At 38.9% G+C, this 20,296-nt stretch overlaps 1 protein-coding gene across 2 annotated transcripts in view; it reads right to left on the reverse strand.

The window, feature by feature from the left end:
• Window positions 1–2,047: 2,047 nt before the first annotated feature.
• ufl1 (UFM1-specific ligase 1) overlaps window positions 2,048–20,296 on the reverse strand; it is a 33,097-nt gene continuing 14,848 nt past the window's right edge. The window contains exons 6-20 of one of the 2 annotated variants that reach the window (XM_061929230.2): window positions 19,645–19,775; window positions 19,497–19,555; window positions 19,269–19,415; window positions 15,927–16,102; window positions 15,674–15,853; window positions 14,466–14,592; window positions 14,149–14,271; window positions 11,922–12,042; window positions 11,673–11,836; window positions 9,380–9,510; window positions 7,021–7,101; window positions 6,623–6,708; window positions 6,370–6,550; window positions 3,874–4,068; window positions 2,048–2,424 (exon numbers count right to left, since the gene is read on the reverse strand). In XM_061929230.2, coding sequence (XP_061785214.1) covers window positions 2,170–2,424; window positions 3,874–4,068; window positions 6,370–6,550; window positions 6,623–6,708; window positions 7,021–7,101; window positions 9,380–9,510; window positions 11,673–11,836; window positions 11,922–12,042; window positions 14,149–14,271; window positions 14,466–14,592; window positions 15,674–15,853; window positions 15,927–16,102; window positions 19,269–19,415; window positions 19,497–19,555; window positions 19,645–19,775 — 2,157 coding nt within the window. In that variant the 3' untranslated portion in view covers window positions 2,048–2,169. Of the gene's footprint in view, window positions 2,425–2,454; window positions 4,069–6,369; window positions 6,551–6,622; window positions 6,709–7,020; window positions 7,102–9,379; window positions 9,511–11,672; window positions 11,837–11,921; window positions 12,043–14,148; window positions 14,272–14,465; window positions 14,593–15,673; window positions 15,854–15,926; window positions 16,103–19,268; window positions 19,416–19,496; window positions 19,556–19,644; window positions 19,776–20,296 lie in introns of those variants that run through there. The other variant, XM_061929231.2, reaches the window with a different exon arrangement.

Raw genomic sequence — 20,296 nt, forward strand, 5'->3', positions numbered from 1 at the left:
ATAATAAAGAAGGAAAAAAACATATAAGTCGCACTGAAACCCGGCCAAACTATGAAAAAAACTGTGACTTATAGTCCGAAAAATACGGTATATATATATATATATAATCATCTAATTATGTTCAATGATGTGCATGATCAAAGTATTCTGTTATTCCATTTTACTAATTTAAAGGTGAGGGCACTAATTGTGTTCTGTGATACGGTTTTACTGCAGGCTGATAACAGCGATCGCTCAGTGAGAGTCAAAGAGGAATTTCGCCCCGCATAACATTGGGGTTTTCGCCTCTATCTGTGGTAGAGATTTTTTAAGGAAGAGGCCTAGGTCAGAAATCGTTATGGTCCAGGGTTCTAAAACCCTTGAAGAGGGGTATGTGGTGGAATTTCTGACCTTTGAACCATATTTTGTATCTGTCAAAGTCCGAAAAGAGAGCGAGGTCGAAAAGCATTAAGAATGTCTGTTCGTTTCTCTTTTTTCTATTCTGTACCATTGAAGGAGCATATGTGGGTGAGTTGAATATATGGTCGGCCTGACCATTCTACAAAATGTTTTGATTGTTTGTTATGGCTAAAGGATTCAAGGAGGTCGCAGAATAAACACGTCCAAAACAACGGGACCTTGACACAGGAGGGAGAAACATAAATGGTCAAGTAGACCAAGTCTATGTATGATTTGCATGATTCTCGATATATCCAATGTCCCCGGAGGACGTTGTCTGTTTGCATGGCAATTCAATCCAATCTTGTACCATTTGATTATGGGTAAATAAAACTTTTGTACTAAATTCACTTTTGTTGCTGTTTAAGATTCGGACCTTCCACCACCAAAAACATGCACCTGGGGATAGGTTGATTGGCAACACTAAATTGGCCCTAGTGTGTGAATGTTGTCTGTCTATCTGTGTTGGCCCTGTGATGAGGTGGCGACTTGTCGAGGTTGTACCCCGCCTTCCGCCCGAATGCAGTTGAGATAGGCTCCCAGCAACCCCCGCGACCCCAAAAGGAACAAGCGGTAGAAAATGGATCGATATAATTTAACTGAATTTTTAATTAATTTTGCTCACACATTTTTATTCAATGATTGTAAAAAAAAAAGTGTTCACAAATGAACCTCGGTAAAGGGTCTTTGGCCCCATTTCAAAGCTTAAAAGGTAAATTCCTTTCCTGTTGCCACTTTGTTGTGTGGATTTTGACACAATCTCAAATACGAACACCACAGTAAAATGTCTATTGTGTAACAATACACGTAGACATAAAGGGACACATTTCTCAAATTCTCTGTTGACAGAATGGGTCACACATGCTGTAAGTAGACGTTGGCTTTTGAGTAATACTTCTGGTTCAACACCTTTTTCCAGTCTTGTACTTCCCAATGTCGGAGACGAGGATTTCTCTTGGTGATTCTAGCACACATCAGCATCCCAAAGTCCCCTCCCTCCTCACCTGTGTCTCACACACTTCTTTTTCAATGAGTACTATTTAGTGCTGTTGACAGTGGTGCCAGACAAAATATCTGCAAACATTTGGATTCAATTTCCTGTCAGGTACAGAGCATCCACGTTTTCCACATTTTGTTATGTTACAGCCATATTCCAAAATGGTCATTTCCCCCCCCAAAAAAATTCTACACACAATACCCCAAAATGGCAATGAAAAAGTTTTTTATTTGTTATTTAAAATAAAAACCTTAATCACATGTTCGTAAGTATTCGTAGCCTTTGCTCAATACTTTGTTGATGCACTTTTGGCAGCAATGACCACCTCAAGTATTGTTGAATACGATGCCACAAGCCTGGCACACCTATCTTTGGGCAGTTTTGCCCATTCCTCTTTGCAGCACCTCTCAAGGCGTGTATGAATGTTCGGTGGTGGCTGGAGAGGCTGTTGGCGCTACTTGGTGCCAACATTTCCAAATACTAGACCTGTCAAAAGTAACGCAATAATTACAAGTTAACGGTAATTCCCTTTAGCGGCACTATTTTGACACCTTGTGTGCCACACACTTATGCCCCATCGATTATTGAATCAAAATATCAATACTTTCATTTAAGATGATGTGTCATGAACAGGATTAAACACTGAACTACATTTATGAGATGTTATGTATAATATACCACTACACTAATCTCTCACTGGCAGAATAGCCTAGATTGATTTAGGTAAGTTTAAACTAATAAATAAATACCTTTTTTGTTTTAGTATTCTTTATGCAATGAGCTGTTTTTTCAAATACTTTGTAAAATGTACTTGACACAAGTATCAGTTTAAGCTCAATATCGCCAATACCAGATAGAATTTTACTCTGTATCGGATTGGAAAGAAAACCAGTGGTATCACGAAAGAAAATACCCTGGTCTGACACAGACAGGAACACGCCGAAAAGTCCACCAGTAAGCATCGCCAGTAAGATGAGTATTGTACTGACCTGCAGGGGAGAAGTAAAGACAGTCACAAATGCACTCAGACACTTTATTAACAATTACACTCAGTGAGAACAATTACACATCGGAGCTGCTCAACACTTTTAGACTGCAAACTCATGCTAACCCAGCTCAACTTCCCCAGCTCCCACTCACATCACACCACACCTTACAGGTGTGCACACACACATTACACGTACTAAACTGTGTGTGTGTGCACGTGTGTAAAAGAGTGTGTTCGTGATGGGTTGAGCTGTGTAAAAAAGCACAATGTCTAATAAACAAACATATGCAGACATCAAAATAATTGTCCAGTCCTTTGATGAGAGTAATAAACAACCTAAAATCTGTCTGGTGACAAAAAGTACATAAAAAAAATGCGATTATCACCATTCATTATGAGTTGGCTGTGGTCAAAATGTCATAATCGCAATTAAATATTACAATTGTTTGACAGCACTAGTACATACATACATACATACATACATACACATAGGGCCTGATTTACTAAGATCCAAATACAACGCAAAAAACGTGTGCAAAAAAAAAACGATATATCGTGTACTATGAGTGTGATCTGCTAAGACTGCGTGTGCAATTTAAACGGGGTGCAGACACCTTATTCAAATGAAGATTCAGCGTGCATACGGGGCTTTTATCAAAGAGATAATCATTTTCTCCACATTCATGTTATCATGCTACTACATGTGTGCGATGTGTTGAACCGGCAGCACACATCTATAATCTGTAACACTTTTTCTGAATCGCAATCTAGACAACAAACATCAGCACACTCACCAGCGCATTCGTACGACTGGAATGACTCAACTGCAAGAAAATGCACAATGAAAGACATTTTTTTACATGTAGGAGATATATTATAGTAATATACTTCCTAAATTAAAAAAACCTAATGACATTTAAAAAAAAAAAAAAACGCTAGCAGACACCAAAATATAAATTGAATTAATTGTAATCAGTCCCACAAGTCATCCAGCAGCTCTAAAATTATAAAAGGAAATTGCTGAATAGACAAAGTCAAAATGTATTTTTTACATTGCTGCATTTATTATTTGATCCTGCAGCCGTGTGTGAAACTGTGTCAGTTTGCACATCCTTCTCGCAAGTATTAAATAAAACGCTAAATAGTGCTCGCACAGGGATGAGTGTTGATAAATCACATTGCGCGTGTTAAATAATTATATTTGCATTTTCTTCTCCCTGTATTGTGGCTGTTTGATGATCAGCATATTAATGAAGACAGAGACGCAAAATGAACGGCAAGCCTTATTCTGCTCACTTAACACACGCGATCCACATTGCACACGTTTAGTAGATCAGCTTTGCGTGCGCTATCAGGTTTGCACATGTCTTAGTACATGCAAACCTTTAGTAAATTAGGCTCATACTGTATATTCTATTATTTGTTGTGAAAGGGATCACTCCTCACTCACAGGTGCCTTCTGCTGGGTTAGCACCAGCTCCTTGAGTTGAGGCGTCAAATGCTTGAACTGCGTTAGGATCCTTTGCGTCTCCTCATCTGGATCCTCTGCCTCCTCCTGCCATTCCGCCTGCTTCCTTCTTTGACTCTGGCTCGTCAATTGTTTCACCACCAGGCTCTGATAGAGACTAAGTAGCTGGTGATTGTCCTGCAACACATCCAGATGTGTTAGGGTTAAGGCAGCAAAGAAGAGTCTGCTAAGACCACACAGAGAGACCTTAGCCCAGATTAGGCCACTAGACCTACTCAGTGGTCTACTGGTTAGAGTATCCGCCCTGAGATCGGTAGGTTGTGAGTTCAAACCCCGGCCGAGTCATACCAAAGACTATAAAAATGGGACCCATTACCTCCCTGCTTGGCACTCAGCATCAAGGGTTGGAATTGGGGGTTAAATCACCAAAAATGATTCCCGGGCGTGGCCACCGCTGCTGCTCACTGCTCCCCTCACCTCCCAGGGGGGTGAACAAGGAGATCAATCAATCAATCAATCAATGTTTATTTATATAGCCCTAAATCACAAGTGTCTCAAAGGGCTGCACAAGCCACAACGACATCCTCGGTACAGAGCCCACATAAGGGCAAGGAAAAACTCACCCCAGTGGGAGGTCGATGTTAATGACTATGAGAAACCTTGGAGAGGACCGCATATGTGGTACACCAGTGTGTCAGGGCACACCGAATGCAATGGATGTCGAGTGGGTCAAATGCAGAAGACAAATTTCACCACACCTAGTGTGTGTGTGACAATCATTGGTACTTACCGTACTTAAAAATGCTTCTGTGCAGTATTTAAGAAATGTTGCAACATTAAACACAACTTGTTTTTAGGATATTACCTGTGTTCTAATTTCACCACACCTAGTGTGTGTGTGACAATCATTGGTACTTTAACTTTTAACTTAACTTTAATTCTCGAATACTCATTTTCTAAACGATCCAAAGACTATGCTTCACTTCCACGTCAATATTGGCATTCACCGAGAGGTGGCTGTACATTTTCCAGAACTGCGTTCTTAATTCTGATTTGGGGATTTAAATTAGGTTAAAATTCAGAAGTTTTAGTAGCTCTAAGGAACATTACTTTGGTCGTCTTGATGTTTTGCTCAGGGCCAAGGGTTTCGTAGGCTTCGGTCAAAACACTCCAGATGATCTGAAGGTCGTCAGCAGGCAGAGCACATACAACGTTGTCATTGGCATACTGGAGTTCCATGACAAACGTTCTAGAAGTCTTGGTATTTGCTTTTAGTCTAAGGTGTAACAACTTCCCATCCATTCTATAGACAATCTTAATGCCATCAGGTAGCTTGTCTTTGACTAGATGGAGGATCACAGAAATTAACAAAGTAGGTGAAATGACATATTCTTGTTTGACTCCAGCAGTAAGGTCGAATGCCTAATTTTTAGAATAAATTCCAGTCAGTACGGTGGCTTTCATGCCATAATGTAGTAGTTGAATCATGCGAATGAATTTAGCAGCGCATCCGCATTCAGACAGTATGGTCCACACAATTTACCACGTCGAAAGCCTTAGACAAATTTTATTGACAGTTAAGTTAAGAAACATATTTGTCAATTATTCAGTTTATTACGGTTTGGCACAACATGTAAATACATTTTTTGTCAGTTATTTATGAGTCCCTTCCAGTGTATTTAATTAGTACTTGTTTTTCCAATCAGCCTGACCTAAGCCTAAAGTTGATGTGTTAAATAGATAATTTTTAAAGTTGTAAACTGTAAGTAGGTTAGCAATAATTATTGAAAATGCGTAAAATCAAGAGTAAGATGAATAATTCAGTGTTAATATTTGAGTAGGTGGAAAAGATGGGCCCACATGTCAAAAAGTTAAAAAACCCTGGTGTAGATAACACAATGACTCGCCTACTGATGGCATCATAGCGTCAAAAATAAAATGTGTCACGTTCTCCCAAGTGTACACATATTACGATATGGAACACGTTAAAACCACACATTATTGTTTTCACGGTGAAAAATTCAACTTCCTCATCTCACAAGGAAAAACATTTGATTGGCTCCCCTTTGTAACTAACTTTCATATATACTGTTAGAGCTGTGATTGGATATATTCCCAACGTGTCCCACCCGTCTACTATTAGTTTTTGTTTCTGCTAACATTTTTGTCTCGATTTATTCATCGACAAAAATTTCAGTTAATTTGGTTATTGTCTTAGTCAACGTGCATTTTGTTTTGATTCGTTATCATCTTATTGTCATCAGGGGAAAATAGGTTGTTGGCGATAACTAGGACGAAAATTATTACTTAACGAAATTAACACCTGAAATTCAACCGCCAAATGAAAGCAGTTGAAGACACTGACCAAGGTCAGACAGGGATGAATGAGGACAAGAAGTATCGCAAATGAATGAATGGATAGAATGATGAAATGGTAGGTAGATGTGTATACAGCAATCAACAGAGTAAGGCACATACCACGGGTATCCGGCCTGTGAGGGTGCCTATAATATTTGGTACACAGCGTCCTGGAGCGTGTAGGATGCAATGAGTGCTGTCCTGAAACAACAGCACACTGGTGAGATGGAGGACCAGAGCAGGGTCCTCGGTCTCCATCAACTGCTGAATCAGAGTCTGGCGATGCAGTAGTAGGGCTTGTCTAAAAAAGAAAAACAAATAACCCAGGTCAAAAATTAAGGCTCAAAAACAGAAATTGGACAATCATTACTACCTTTCTTTTTTCTTGTCCGCCTTCTTTAGCATGAAGCCACACACTTCTGCAGAGATCTCGAGATTTTTCAGAAATTCTTCGATTGTCTGGGAAGTAGAAATGGATAGGGCACTGCTTACCCTTGCTGCATATTCACATCAAAGCAAGCATGCCCCCCCAGCATTTTTTGATATACACACACAGACTTAAATGATTGATTTTGTAAAAGCCTTTCCCAAAATTGTGATGGAAGTTGTTTTTTAAGGTGTTGGCTTCTATAAAAGAGCAGGAGGAAGTGAAAGCCCCTCTACAATAATTATACATTTTTTAAAAACTTTTATTTTCTTATTAAATTGATAACCTGTTACAAATGAAACACAGTATCAGTGTGCAGAGTAGGTGACAGGCTACATACTTACTTTGCCATTAAGACAGTTGTGCAGCGTCATCAGGGGTACTTTGAGCTCATCCGGCAGTTTGCCCAACATTTTTACTCTTACCTGAAGGCAAACATTAAAGATTTAGTGCTAAGAAATATGCATAATTCATAAATATTCAAAATCTGTCTTTTGTTCATATACATTCCCAAGTAACTGTAAATGCAAGCCCCAAACTTAGGTAAAGTTTTTCACGGCATTTCCAAAATTCTCCCAGAGAATGTGCAGAGACCAAAATAGAAAGAAAAGTCTTTAGCTATCTCGCTATTCATTTTCAACAAGCCAAGCAGCTGTTTGAACATCTACATATGTATATGTGCACGGGGTAAGCTGTTAATTATATTACCTGCTCCTCTTTAAACTTCTTGTACAGATCTAAATATATTTGTTATTTTTACCTAAGTTTGAAGCAAAGGTGGTAATGCTGTATTGACACATTTGGCGAGGCATGTTTTAGAGCAGCGCCACGCTTCTGTGTTTAAAGTGTCACCTTTTATTGATAGTTTTGAAGTCCAAATGGGGCGGTATAGCTCGGTTGGTAGAGCGGCCGTGCCAGCAACTTGGGGGTTGCAGGTTCGATCCCCGCTTCCGCCATCCTAGTCACTGCCGTTGTGTCCTTGGGCAAGACACTTTACCCACCTGCTCCCAGTGCCACCCACACTGGTTTAAATGTAACTTAGATATTGGGTTTCACAATGTATAGCGCTTTGAGTCACTTGAGAAAAAGCGCTATATAAATGTCATTCACTTCACTTCACTTCAAATACCTTCATACTACCACTACACTCGGACCTGGCGGAGAGAAGAGCACGTTGAGTGGAAGGCTCAGACTCCCAAAATGCAACACGGAACGACATAGGAGGTCCTTCATACCGACAGCCATCAGACTGTATGATGTAGAATATATGGATAATATATTTATATTATTTACATGTGAATAATGCTGTATAGTATTTATTGTCTATTGTGAGCGAACTGTGGTGCTGAATTTCCCCCAGGGATCAATAAAGTACTTTCTATTCTATTCTATACTGCCTTTCACGCACCCTTTTTATTAACCAGTAGACTTGCTGTTTTTTTGGTCTATATTCCTTTCAACACTTTTCCGCTTGTATACACTCAATGTGTGCATTTTGACACACAAATGCGGCGCGTCTCGGTTCAGCAAAATCCCCGCCGCACGGCAGCATATGTGGATGAAAAATAACTACCGGTATTTTCCAAAGGCAGTAGTAACTTTTTAATTCATTAGTATCGCAGTCCTTTATCAGTAGCGGTGTACTGTACAACCCTAGTCCCACTATGAAACAACAAATCCGGCAGCATAGGATGAGATCGTTTTTTATCATTCATCATGCTTAGTTTGATGAATAAACAAAAAACTACACGAAAAAAAGCCGCCATCTACGACTGTTGTCTCTTGTGAATTTTTTGAAGGTTTTCACATCTTTTCTAGTATTTTAACCTAACGTTAGCTAGCGTGGCTTGCTGGCTAACGTTACAAACTAACAAGTAACTTGTGCAGAAATTGTGGAATTTTCCCGACCCCTACCTAAGCGAGTCAGCATCTGAAATCCCTCCCTGTCAAGGGTTAGATTTGTACACCATAACCCTCGTTATGCCCACTACCCCTAAATGCAAAGAGTCATTGGAATACCACTACCTTCACGGAAACGCACATGTAGGAATAGGGCTAAAAAGTAGGGAGAGGGGATGTTTTGGGACTGGCCCTTATTATCCAGCTATTGTTTTGAGGCAGCGTGGCTCAGATGGTAGAGCGGCTGTCCTGAAACTTTAGGGTTCCTGGTACTAATCCGCCATCATAGTCACTGCTGTTGTGTCCTTGGGCAAGACACTTCACCCACTCCGCCTCCTGTGCCCTGACACACTGGTGTATGAATGTGAATGAATGTTTGGTGGTGGTCGGGGAGGCCATTGACGCAAACTGGCAGCCACGTTTCTGTCAGTCTACCCGAGAGCAGCTGTGGCTACAAATGTTGTTCACCACCATTAAGGTGTGAATGTGGAATGAATGAACGATGGGTTCTCAGTCAAGAGCTTTGAGCCACTTGAAAAAAGCGCTATATAAATGTAATCCATCATTATCATAATTATTATGGCTTGGTTATTTTTATTTTACTAAAAAATTACTCGGCTAAAACAGTTTTCGTCAACTAAAACTAGCACATACAGAAATGTTTAAAATGGGACTAAAACTCAAGCATTTTCATCCAAAAGACTTAGACAAAACTTATGATGGCCGACAAAAACAACGCTGGCACAAGCACATTTGCAGACAAAAAAAGCTGTAAAAACGAAGTAGACAAAGCTTTCCTCTGACCTCATTGGTTATGGTGCTAGGGTTCTCAACTGACATCATCAAGTCAGCGGCAAGGAAGTTGACCAGAATGTTGGTAATGTCTGTACATATAGTTTTTAACACATGCTTGGCAATGGGGACTTGGGATTCCTCTGTAAGGATGGAAAGGAAACATAACTGTCACACTCTAATCCTTGGATCTGATATACCTGACATTGAAGACATTGTGTACAATGACATCAAAAAAGCAGTTGCAAATGGATAATGTGTAGCGTATGTGAAAGAACTGTGCCATGAATGAATTTGCCGCTACCTTTTAAGAAAGCTCAATATTTATGGATGTTTATGCGGAGACTTTCAATTTTAAACCTTTTACTTTGAAACTGCCAAATTCGTTTCCAGCTTTACTAATGTTACGATTGGTAACGTTTTATGGGTGCAAGAAGTCACTGCTGAGTGAATTTTAAAGGGTAATATTCTGATTATTATTTGTTTTCATTTAAAGCACTTCCTCTACATAACATGTAATGGTGGTTCCTTGGTCAAAATTTTGCACAGATTATGTTTTACAGACGATCTTCAAACCGCTATCTGACCGTCACTTTAAGATGCACTGTTTGTGTCTTATCCATGTGGCTGGGTCTTCTCCCCTTCAGCCATGTTTTTAGTGCTTCCATATGGAATCTACTGACAGATATAAGTTCGAACTATATGCTACTTTGTATTAGAAATGGCAACAGCGGAGGATGCATGTGCATAAACGAGCCAGTCTGCCCCACAACAGGACAATAGAGAAAAATAAGTACATTATTGACTACAACGTCCGACTACAATGGCAGGCTCACGCAAAGCTCTTCGGGTAAATCTTTACCATCTAGGGAGATATCTGCTGTTGTCACCAATTGGACAAACGTCATAAATCCATCCGAGGACTTTGTTTTCTGACTGTGCTTATAATTTAATTCACTAGTTTTACTGTTTAATACTCAACACTACCTGATCACCATGGCTTGTTAACATGCTGACATAGCACGCATCTGGAGTAGAAGGGGATATACCGTGTCCACGGGAACCAAATATCAATAAGCCGTTGAGATAATTGAAAAACTTTTGTATTTAAAAAAATGTATTTATCCGAAATGGTGAACATTAGTTATGTGCATATAGACACAATTAATCAGATTAAAAGCCTAACCGGAATAAAATGCTTCATTCGGAATATTCTGACCCGATTACACGCACACACACACAGACGTTCAGATCAGAATTTCATTCTAATTGAGATGTGTGGTTTGTGCCGACAGTCATTCAGATTGGAGCGCATGTAAACACTTCTTCATTTCAAAGAGAGGTAAAACAAAAGTAGCAACTGATGGAAAAATGGATAAATAACGTTTAAAAAAAAGTTAAAATGGGTAATATACTTGGGCAGCACGGTGATACAGGGGTTAGTGCATGTGCCTCACAATACAAAGGTCCTGAGTTCAATCCCGGGCTCGGGATCTTTCAGTGTGGAGTTTGCATGTTCTCCCCGTGACTGCGTGGGTTCCCTCCGGGTACTCCGGCTTCCTCCCACCTCCAAAGACATGCACCTGGGGATAGGTTGATTGGCAACACTAAATTGGCCCTAGTGTGTGAATGTGAGTGTGAATGTTGTCTGTCTATCTGTGTTGGCCCTGCGATGAGGTGGCGACCTGTCCAGGGTGTAACCCGCCTTCCGCCCGAATGCAGCGGAGATAGGCTCCAGCGCCCCTCGCGACCCCGAAAGGGACAAGCGGTAGAAAATGGATGGATGGATGGGTAATATACTTGTAATTGTGACGTCGGACAAGCACAAATGCACAGGGGAAGTCACTGCTTCTTCTAGTTCGGTTTACTGTGTGTGCTGCGCATCTCAAAATAAAGTATTCCAATTTAAGGTGTGATGGATGAAAATTCATCCATCCATTTTCTACCGCTTGTCCCGTTCGGGGTCGCGGGGGAGCTGGAGCCTATCTCAGCTGCATTCGGGCGGAAGGCGGTGTACACCCTGGACAAGTCGCCACCTCATTGCAGGGCCAACACATATAGACACACAACATTCACACTCACATTCACACACTAGGGCCAATTAAGTGTTGCCAATCAACCTATCCCCAGGTGCATGTCTTGGATGAAAATGCACTTCATAATCGGATCATTTTTTCAAGGTCCATGTACACAGTAACATTCTAATCCAAATTATGATCAGATTAAATACATTTTGCCCATGCACACGTGGCTATTGATGGTGATGGCTGAAATGAGGGGAATGAGTAGATAGCTGTAAATTTACCTGAGAAAAAAAGTGCGCCTTTTTCAAAAAGCCTGATGTTGTTGTACAGGTTGGTTATTTCCTCCTGCAGATCCTTAACAGACTTTTTGTTGCCCCCTGAAAGTAAGCTGGAGCTGGACATGAACAAACTCTGTAGCACCTCCTGATAGGCTTTATTCAATGGCCTGCAGCGAAAGGGAATTGTTTGCTCTTAAACTTGGAAGTTTGAGAAAATGCAAAAGAAAGAAAAGCCAAATACATATGTATTACCGTACTAAAAGCTCTGCCAGCTCAGAACAGATTTCTTGTGGACAGTCAGTCACTCGCTCTTCTAACACAGCGAGTATTTCTTCCTGGGTCATTAACGAGGCTTGTTGCTTTTTACTAAGATCTGTGGAGAAAGCAAACCCCCAGAATTAGTTGCTGCGCAACCACAATTAACTATCTTGCATGATGACAGTTTACATGCAGTAACTAATTTAGGGGTAAAGACATTTACATTTATTTTATTAAACATGCATACCAATTCACAATAGAGTTATATCCCGATTCCACAGCCACAAACATATTTCCGAAAAGGAGTAGAAAGAAAACACAACTTATTTATCTAGCCCTACTCCATACTACAGTCAAACTTTACTTATAAAGCGCTTTTCATATATAAAAGAAATGCAACACCAAGTGCTTTACAGACTTAAAAACAAAACCCCGATGACCCACATCCCCAGTCATCGCACGCACGCACACACACAAATGAATGCATGGCTGAGTACAGAGGAGCTAGGTGGAGAAACACTATCCCAGTAGCTATCTGCACCAGGAGTTTACCAGACCACGGACACCAGGACGTGGTCAAAAGTTGACATACACTTGTAAAGAACATAATGTCATGGCTGTTTTGAGTTTCCAATCATTTCTACAACTCTTATTTTTTTGTGATAGAGTGATTGGAGCACATACTTGTTGGTCACCAAACACATTCATGAAGTTTGGTTCTTTTATGAATTTATTATGGGTCTACTAATAATGTGATCAAATCTGCTGGGTCAAAAGTATACATACAGCAACGTTAATATTTGGTTACATGTCCCTTGGCAAGTTTCACTGCAAGAAGGCGCTTTTGGTAGCCATCCACAAGCTTCTGGTTGAATTTTTGACCACTCCTCTTGACAAAATTGGTGCAGTTCAGCTAAATTTGTTGGTTTTCTGACATGGACTTGTTTCTTCAGCATTGTCCACACGTTTAAGTCAGGACTTTGGGAAGGCCATTCTAAAACCTTAACTCTAGCCTGATTTAGCCATTCCTTTACCACTTTTGACGTAGTGTTTGGGGTCATTGTCCTGTTGGAACACCCAACTGCGCCCAAGACTCAACCTCCGGGCTGATGATTTTAGGTTGTCCTGAAGAATTTGGAGGTAATCCTCCTTTTTCATTGTCCTATTTACTCTCTGCAAAGCACCAGTTCCATTGGCAGCAAAACAGGCCCAGAGCATAATACTACCACCACCATGCTTTGCGGTAGGATTGGTGTTCCTGGAATTAAGGGCCTCACCTTTTCTCCTCCAAACATATTGCTGGGTATTGTGGCCAAACAGCTCAATTTTTGTTTCATCTGACCACAGAACTTTCCTCCAGAAGGTCTTATCTTTGTCCATGTGATGTCAGATAAAACAAAAATGTAACTGTTTGGCCACAATACCCATCAATATGTTTGGAGGAGAAAAGGTGAGGCCTTTAATCCCAGGAACACCATGCCTACCGTCAAGCATGGTGGTGGTAGTATTATGCTCTGGGCCTGTTTTGCTGCCAATGGACCTGGTGCTTTACAGAGAGTAAATGGGACAATGAAAAAGGAGGATTACCTCCAAATTCTTTAGGACAACATAAAATCATCAGCCTGGAGGTTGGGTCTTGGGCGCAGTTGGGTGTTCCAACAGGACAATGACCCCAAACACATGTCAAAAGTGGTAAAGTAATGGCTAAATCAGGCCAGAAATAAGGTTTTAGAATGGCCTTCCCAAACATGTGGACAATGCTGAAGAAACAAGTCCATGTCAGAAAACCAACAAGTGTAGCTGAACTGCACCAATCTTGTGAAGAGGAGTGGTGAAAATTCAACCAGAAGTTTGCCAGAAGCTTGTAGATGGCTACCAAAAGCGCCTTATTGCAGTGAAACTTGCCAAGGGACATGTAACCAAATATTAACATTGCTGTATGTATACTTTTGACCCAGCAGATTTGGTCATATTTTCAGTAGACCCATAATAAATTCATAAAAGTACCAAACTTAATGAATGTTTTTTGGGACCAACAAGTATGTGCCCCAATCACTCTATCACAAAAAAATAAGAGTTGTAGAAATTATTGGAAACTCAAGACAGCCATGACATTATGTTCTTTACAAGTGTATGTCAACTTTTGATCACGACTGTATGTGTGTGTATAAAGGTTAGAATAGCAGCCACGGGCATAGGTAAGAATGATTTGCGTGTATACTTTTCTGCAAAGGTCTGGTTTCTTCATCGCTGTCATCATCTTTTCTTCCCTTCTTCTTTGTTTTACGAGTTCGGAATTCTCTGGCATTGCCTCCTCCACTTGATTTTACAGTGCCACTGCCCTCTGGGAAAACATTTAACATAATATATAGTAATCACAGAGTAGATTAGATTTGATATAACTAATGATCCCTTCAGCGTGTACTCTCAGGGAAATAAAGTTCCAGTAGCTGCAACACTGTATAAGGACAATGCAAATGCACATATCTTGATATACATAACACACAAATGTTTAATCAACTTTAAAAAGGTTCAAACCTGCATTTTTTTTCCTGCGCTCTACTTCTTTCTTTTCTTTTTTTGACAGCCCTACATTTTCAGCTACCACAGATGCTTGCTTCAGATCCTCTTCCGTGATCAGCAACACTGGATTGCTCTTGACCTCCTAAGAGCCACAGCACACAACAATAAGGTTGTATTCTTCACTTGGACATGTTTACACATTTTAAAATCTTGTTTCCACTAGACACGATACAAGTAAGTTATGTCCAACATGCATTGTGCGATGTGGATTGAATGTTGTTACATGTAGCTGACCTAGTTAACTTACTACCAAGGGCCAAAAAAGGGAGAAGGAATCACACAGAGTCCAAGTAGTCGGTGTACACCCTAAGCAAATTACAGTATTTTCCAAACTATAAGCCCCTACCTTTTTCTCAAGCTTTGAACCATGCGGCTTATACTACGGTGCGTCTAATCTATGGATTTTTCTTTGCTAATGGCCATAATGTTTTGTATACAACAAACTTACATAGTAGTAACACTGACAGAAACTGAAATGGTGTGATTGTTTGTGCTGTGGCACCATCTTTTGGATGAGTTTGCTCACTGCAGGTGCTGGGGGTTGAAAGTCTGCAATATGTTCTTCTATGCCGTGCCTTGAACTGAGAGTATTAGTGCCGTTCAGTCTACTAGTTGTCCATAACGTTTCTACTCATATGGTTTCTTCATTCATCACTTACAAGGTTTGTAAGTTTTACAATATAACCTAAACAATTCATATTAACTAAATGTCACATGTTTGATCGTAGTGTTTTCATGCATATTTGTAGGTGCTATCGTAATGTAATGAAACTAGCGTTGTTAACATCAGCTAATAAGCTAACACTTTTACAAGTATATGTGTTGGTATTAACATACAACGGCATTATTTTTGTATTGTTTTAGCTTCACAAATTCACCAAAATGACACCCTGGAGTTATTGAGTCTGTTTAGCTGTTAGGAGAGCTAGTTTCAGCAGCAAGTGGGTCAATGACAATTACTTTTCTGTTTTGTTAGATCAACCGTTTTACTGCCGGCACTGTTAGGAAACAATTAAGGTGAGTAAATATATATTTACAAAATATTTGTATAAATATCTCATTTCACAACATATATATCAGCAGCTTATAGTGGAAAAATGTTTAATTATTCTAAAATTTGGTGGGTGTGCGCTCTGTACGGTAAACTGAACTGACTTACATACCTTCTGAGCTTTCTTATGTATGGCGTCGTCAAATAGACTGAGGCATCCACTGATGAATTTTTCAGTAACTACAATTGTGTCTCCCAATACTCGACACGCGGAGTGCACATTTGTGTTCCTCATGGCCTGGTTGATCAACATCCCAATGTCCTCCATTGACAGACAGCTTGGCAAAATTGGCTAAACCAGTCATGAGTGACAGAGCATTAGAAACTTGCCAGAGATTAGGTAACAATAAATCTACAGACTGTACCTGTATGTCAGTCCATGTGCCAGAGTTTACAGCTTCCTCTATAGAGGCTTCTACCTGGTCAACCAGTCCCTGGCCCACACAGGCTGCTCTGAGGAAAAGCAGCTTACTGGATTTGAAGCGCTTCTTAATGTAACTGTTGGGGTCTGGGATGCCCAGCCTGACCAATGCATCAAATTCTGTGAAACACACCATAAAAATATTACACAGGTCAAAACAAAGAAACCCAAACAACAAGATGCGGTAAATATTAGGTATCTTATGCTGTAACTTTCTTGTGAGACTTATTCTGAGGCTTTTAATTTACAATATTGGGACATAGAACACAGACCGACTATAGGTCAAAGTAAGTACAAATGCTGGTTTTTGATACGCTTAACCATGCCCCCACATCATACAGCCCGAAATACGGCACATTGTCACTTTTATTCTTGTAGCCTCTTGCGTATCGACACTTCGACAACTGTCAGCGCATAGATAGCACAAAATTGGCATGTTTAAAGTTTGCTTGTAAAAGAAAAGTGGACAGTGAAAATCTGCAATTCTAAGAAAACTGATGTTTAGAGGTGAGAACAACAAAATGAAATGCAATAAAATATAGTACCACTAAAAAAGTAGGATTCCTGTCGCACACATTTTCAGTCTTTTGGCTTTCTGTCTTTAGGCTTTCTGTCTTTATACTCAAAAGGAAAAGTGCTCTTAACGCCCTTCTTGTATATTTATTTTAGATTCATGATAGGGGTATATATTTTGTTTTATGTTAGTTTTATATTTGTTTTTATTTAGATTTAGGTCAAAATGAATATTACATTTTATTTAAGTACATGTTGTTTTGGATGAACATGACTTTTTTTTTAAAATATTACAGTATAATTGCTTGTAACTAGGGCTGTCAAAGTTAATGCGATAACGCTTTAACTATAAATTTCATTAATGGCACTAATTTTTTTAACGGCCGATTAACGCAAACGCGTCCTGTTTGAGCCTCGGGCAATGCCGTAGCGGGGGGAACTTTGCTGTAGTTCACTTGCTACTGATGAGCCACACATGAGCAGAAATGGACAAAGGAAAGGCTACCTTATGGAAATAGGTTGAAAGCCATGGCAAGAAAGGAGTCTTTTTCGCCAATATCAAGGCAAGTGGCGGGAATACTTCCAAGCCGAAGAAGCACCTTGTTAAACACAGTATTTTTCTCATGGCTGAAGAGTGCAGCCAAGTTAGATGTACAGCTGCAACTCCTGCATTTGGCACATTTAGCGACTTGTCCACAACAACACGGGGTAAGAAACGACGTTAATATTTGGTGACGATAACAGCGACATCATCATCATCTACGTCTACTCCAGGTAAAAGCCTACTGTAATCATTAACTTTGCTTTTTAACTATCAATAGTTATCATAATCAGCGCAGTTCCTTGTTCTGTACTTTGTAATGTTAATGTAAAGTTTTCGCTTTGCTTTCATTTGTAGTTTTAATACTTTTGAAAAAAAAAGGTCTTTATTTTTACCCCATCCTCCTTTGCTTATTTGTTTTTAAACTACCGTATTTTTCGGACTATAAGTCGCAGTTTTTTTTCATAGTTTGGCCGGGGGTGCGACTTATACTCAGGAGCAACTTGTGTGTGAAATTATTAACACATTACTGTAAAATATCAAATAATATTATTTAGCTCATTCACGTAAGAGACTAGACGTATAAGATTTCATCGGATTTAGCGATTAGGAGTGACAGATTGTTTGGTAAACGTATAGCATGCATGTTCTATATGTTATAGTTATTTGAATGACTCTTACCATAATATGTTACGTTAACATACCAGTTGGTTATTTATGCGTCATATATCGTACACTTATTCAGCCTGTTGTTCACTATTCTTTATCTATTTTAAATTGCCTTTCAAATGTCTATTCTTGGTGTTGGGTTTTATCAAATAAATTTCCCCAAAAAATGCGACTTATTTATGTTTTTTTCCTTCTTTATTATGCATTTTCGGCCGGTGCGACTTGTACTCCGGAGCGACTTATACTCCGAAAAATACGCTAATTGTCTACATTGACCCCTATCAAATATATTCCAGATGGAAAAAGAAAGCAGTACATGAATCCAGGTTTTATTTTGTGCAATACTAAGAAAGTAACACGGCATTGTTGTAGTTTAGCAAATTTCTTCAACATAACACTTAACAATTGCAAACATGTTACTATATGAATAATTGGATATTGTTTAGATATATTTGATGACTGATCGATAGAGAAATAAATATGTTACATTCAAACATTTTAAGATTTCATCATTACACAAATACATTTTTTTTACCACATGAACATACACAAAAGTAACACAATTTGGTACCATTGAGTATTTATTCCCAGTTTAAATGTGAAAAGTAGTCATCCCTATTTGTCAGGGATGTGTTGTAATGTTATTTTGTGATATTTGCACTTAAAGAAATGCTAGTACATCAGTTAAGGAATATGTGTAAATTATTTTATAACATGTTCTGGTCGAGTCCTTTGACAATCAAATCATGATCATAACAATTCGCATTGTGGTATTTATGTGTGAAACTGTTATAAACATGGAAGTGTAGCTCCTCCTCTAATGCAAGTGCTCCTAAAGCAGGTATACAAATTCTGTATTTCTAAAAAACTATAAAATCTGGCAAGACACCAACACACAGTAGGCATTTATTATTTTTGTCCTTTTTGTGTTGAGCTGTTTAAAAAAGCATTAAGTTTAAAATACATTTCATTAAAGTAAATGAATCGTCCGTTCATAGTGTTAAAACCTGAAAATTATCTGTCTAGGGTACACTTATTAATGATGAAAAATGATATATGTCTGCAATTAATAGCAATTACTTTTGAGTTGTCTATAAACAATGTGATGAATTGCGATTAAATATTTTAATCATTTGACTGCCTTACTTGTAACCTGACCTACCCTAATAATAAATGGAGCTTATTGACATTTTTTGGTTAGCCTGTAAGATTTGAGGACGGGTATGTCATAAGTAAAATCAGTAACATCGCACTAATAAGTTAACGATAACACAAACATTAATCTTTAAATTCATATATAAAGTTTTAATTAGGCTTTTTCTTTGAAACAATTCAGTTTTTTGCATTATGAAACAATTACAAGCATACCATTTACACTATTGTACTTACAAAATGTGCAATTACACAGCAGCACACACTGAACATTGACTTTAAGACCAAGGAAATTTCCAAACTGTGATTATGGTATACCGTTCCCCCCTAATAACCAAAAATAACCAAGGATGCATACTTAAAAGTAAATAGAATGATTTCAGAAAAAAATGTTATAGATAAAAAAAATACCTAAATATCCATTCTGTCGGAAGAAAGAATCCACCCAAGTGTTTTGTGTTTTGGAGTAGATATTGGGGATGTATACAGCTTTGTCTCGACGCCCTCCAACAATTGTTCCTTTAAGGCGCCCGGTATTCACCAGTTCTTCTACAACAGCTGGACACATGGAAACAATTACAACATGGTAACAAGCATCAACAGTAGCAACACAAAACAAGAAAAGCAGTTTTTTCTTACAGTATAGTAAGTGCTCCTGTAGTCCAAATGCACCAATCATGCCACTCACTTGTGTTGGCCTAAAAGTTCAAGAGTAACTGAATAATTTCAAATATATAAACAAAACACAATCAAGTTTAGGTTAATGGTTTGAACTTCAGTATATTACCGTGTGATGGCACTGAATAGACCTCTTATTTTGGCCTTGTGGCGAGCGACAAAGGCAGGAGTAAATATGACCCCTTGATTGGACTGATCCATTTCTCCCTGGATCACTCTCCCAAGACGCTTTGTAAGCTCCTATGGTTCATGAAAAAGAGCAAAGTCAGAATTTCTGCTTCCACCATTTTATAGGTACATTTACTTTAAAAAATTACATTAAATTTAGAATACCGTACATATTTCTCTCTTCCATCTGGGTATGACCTAAAATCTATATCTCAATATATATTGCTGCCTCCTGTGATAATGATATATATCACAACACATAATTTGGTATAAAAATGATACAAACATTTCAAAACGAAGACTGATCTGAGAGAACAAAGTTGGGACGATGCGTCTAGTGAAAATTATGTAGATGAAGTATATGGTAATTTCTAAATATTTACATTATAATCCACAACAAACATTGTTCATGCATACAACTTACTAAAAAGAGAAATTAACCATGAATGATTAAGGGATTACAAATTGATTTTAACAAGAAAAACGCATCAGATATTGATAACACAAAGGTCTAAAGTGGCAGAAAATAAGTAGGCTACAAAACATGTAAAAACAACCTAACGAGCATTTTATGAACATGTAGGAAATAATAT

Source organism: Nerophis lumbriciformis, linkage group LG34, assembly GCF_033978685.3.
Source record: "Nerophis lumbriciformis linkage group LG34, RoL_Nlum_v2.1, whole genome shotgun sequence".
Lineage (NCBI taxonomy): Eukaryota > Metazoa > Chordata > Actinopteri > Syngnathiformes > Syngnathidae > Nerophis > Nerophis lumbriciformis.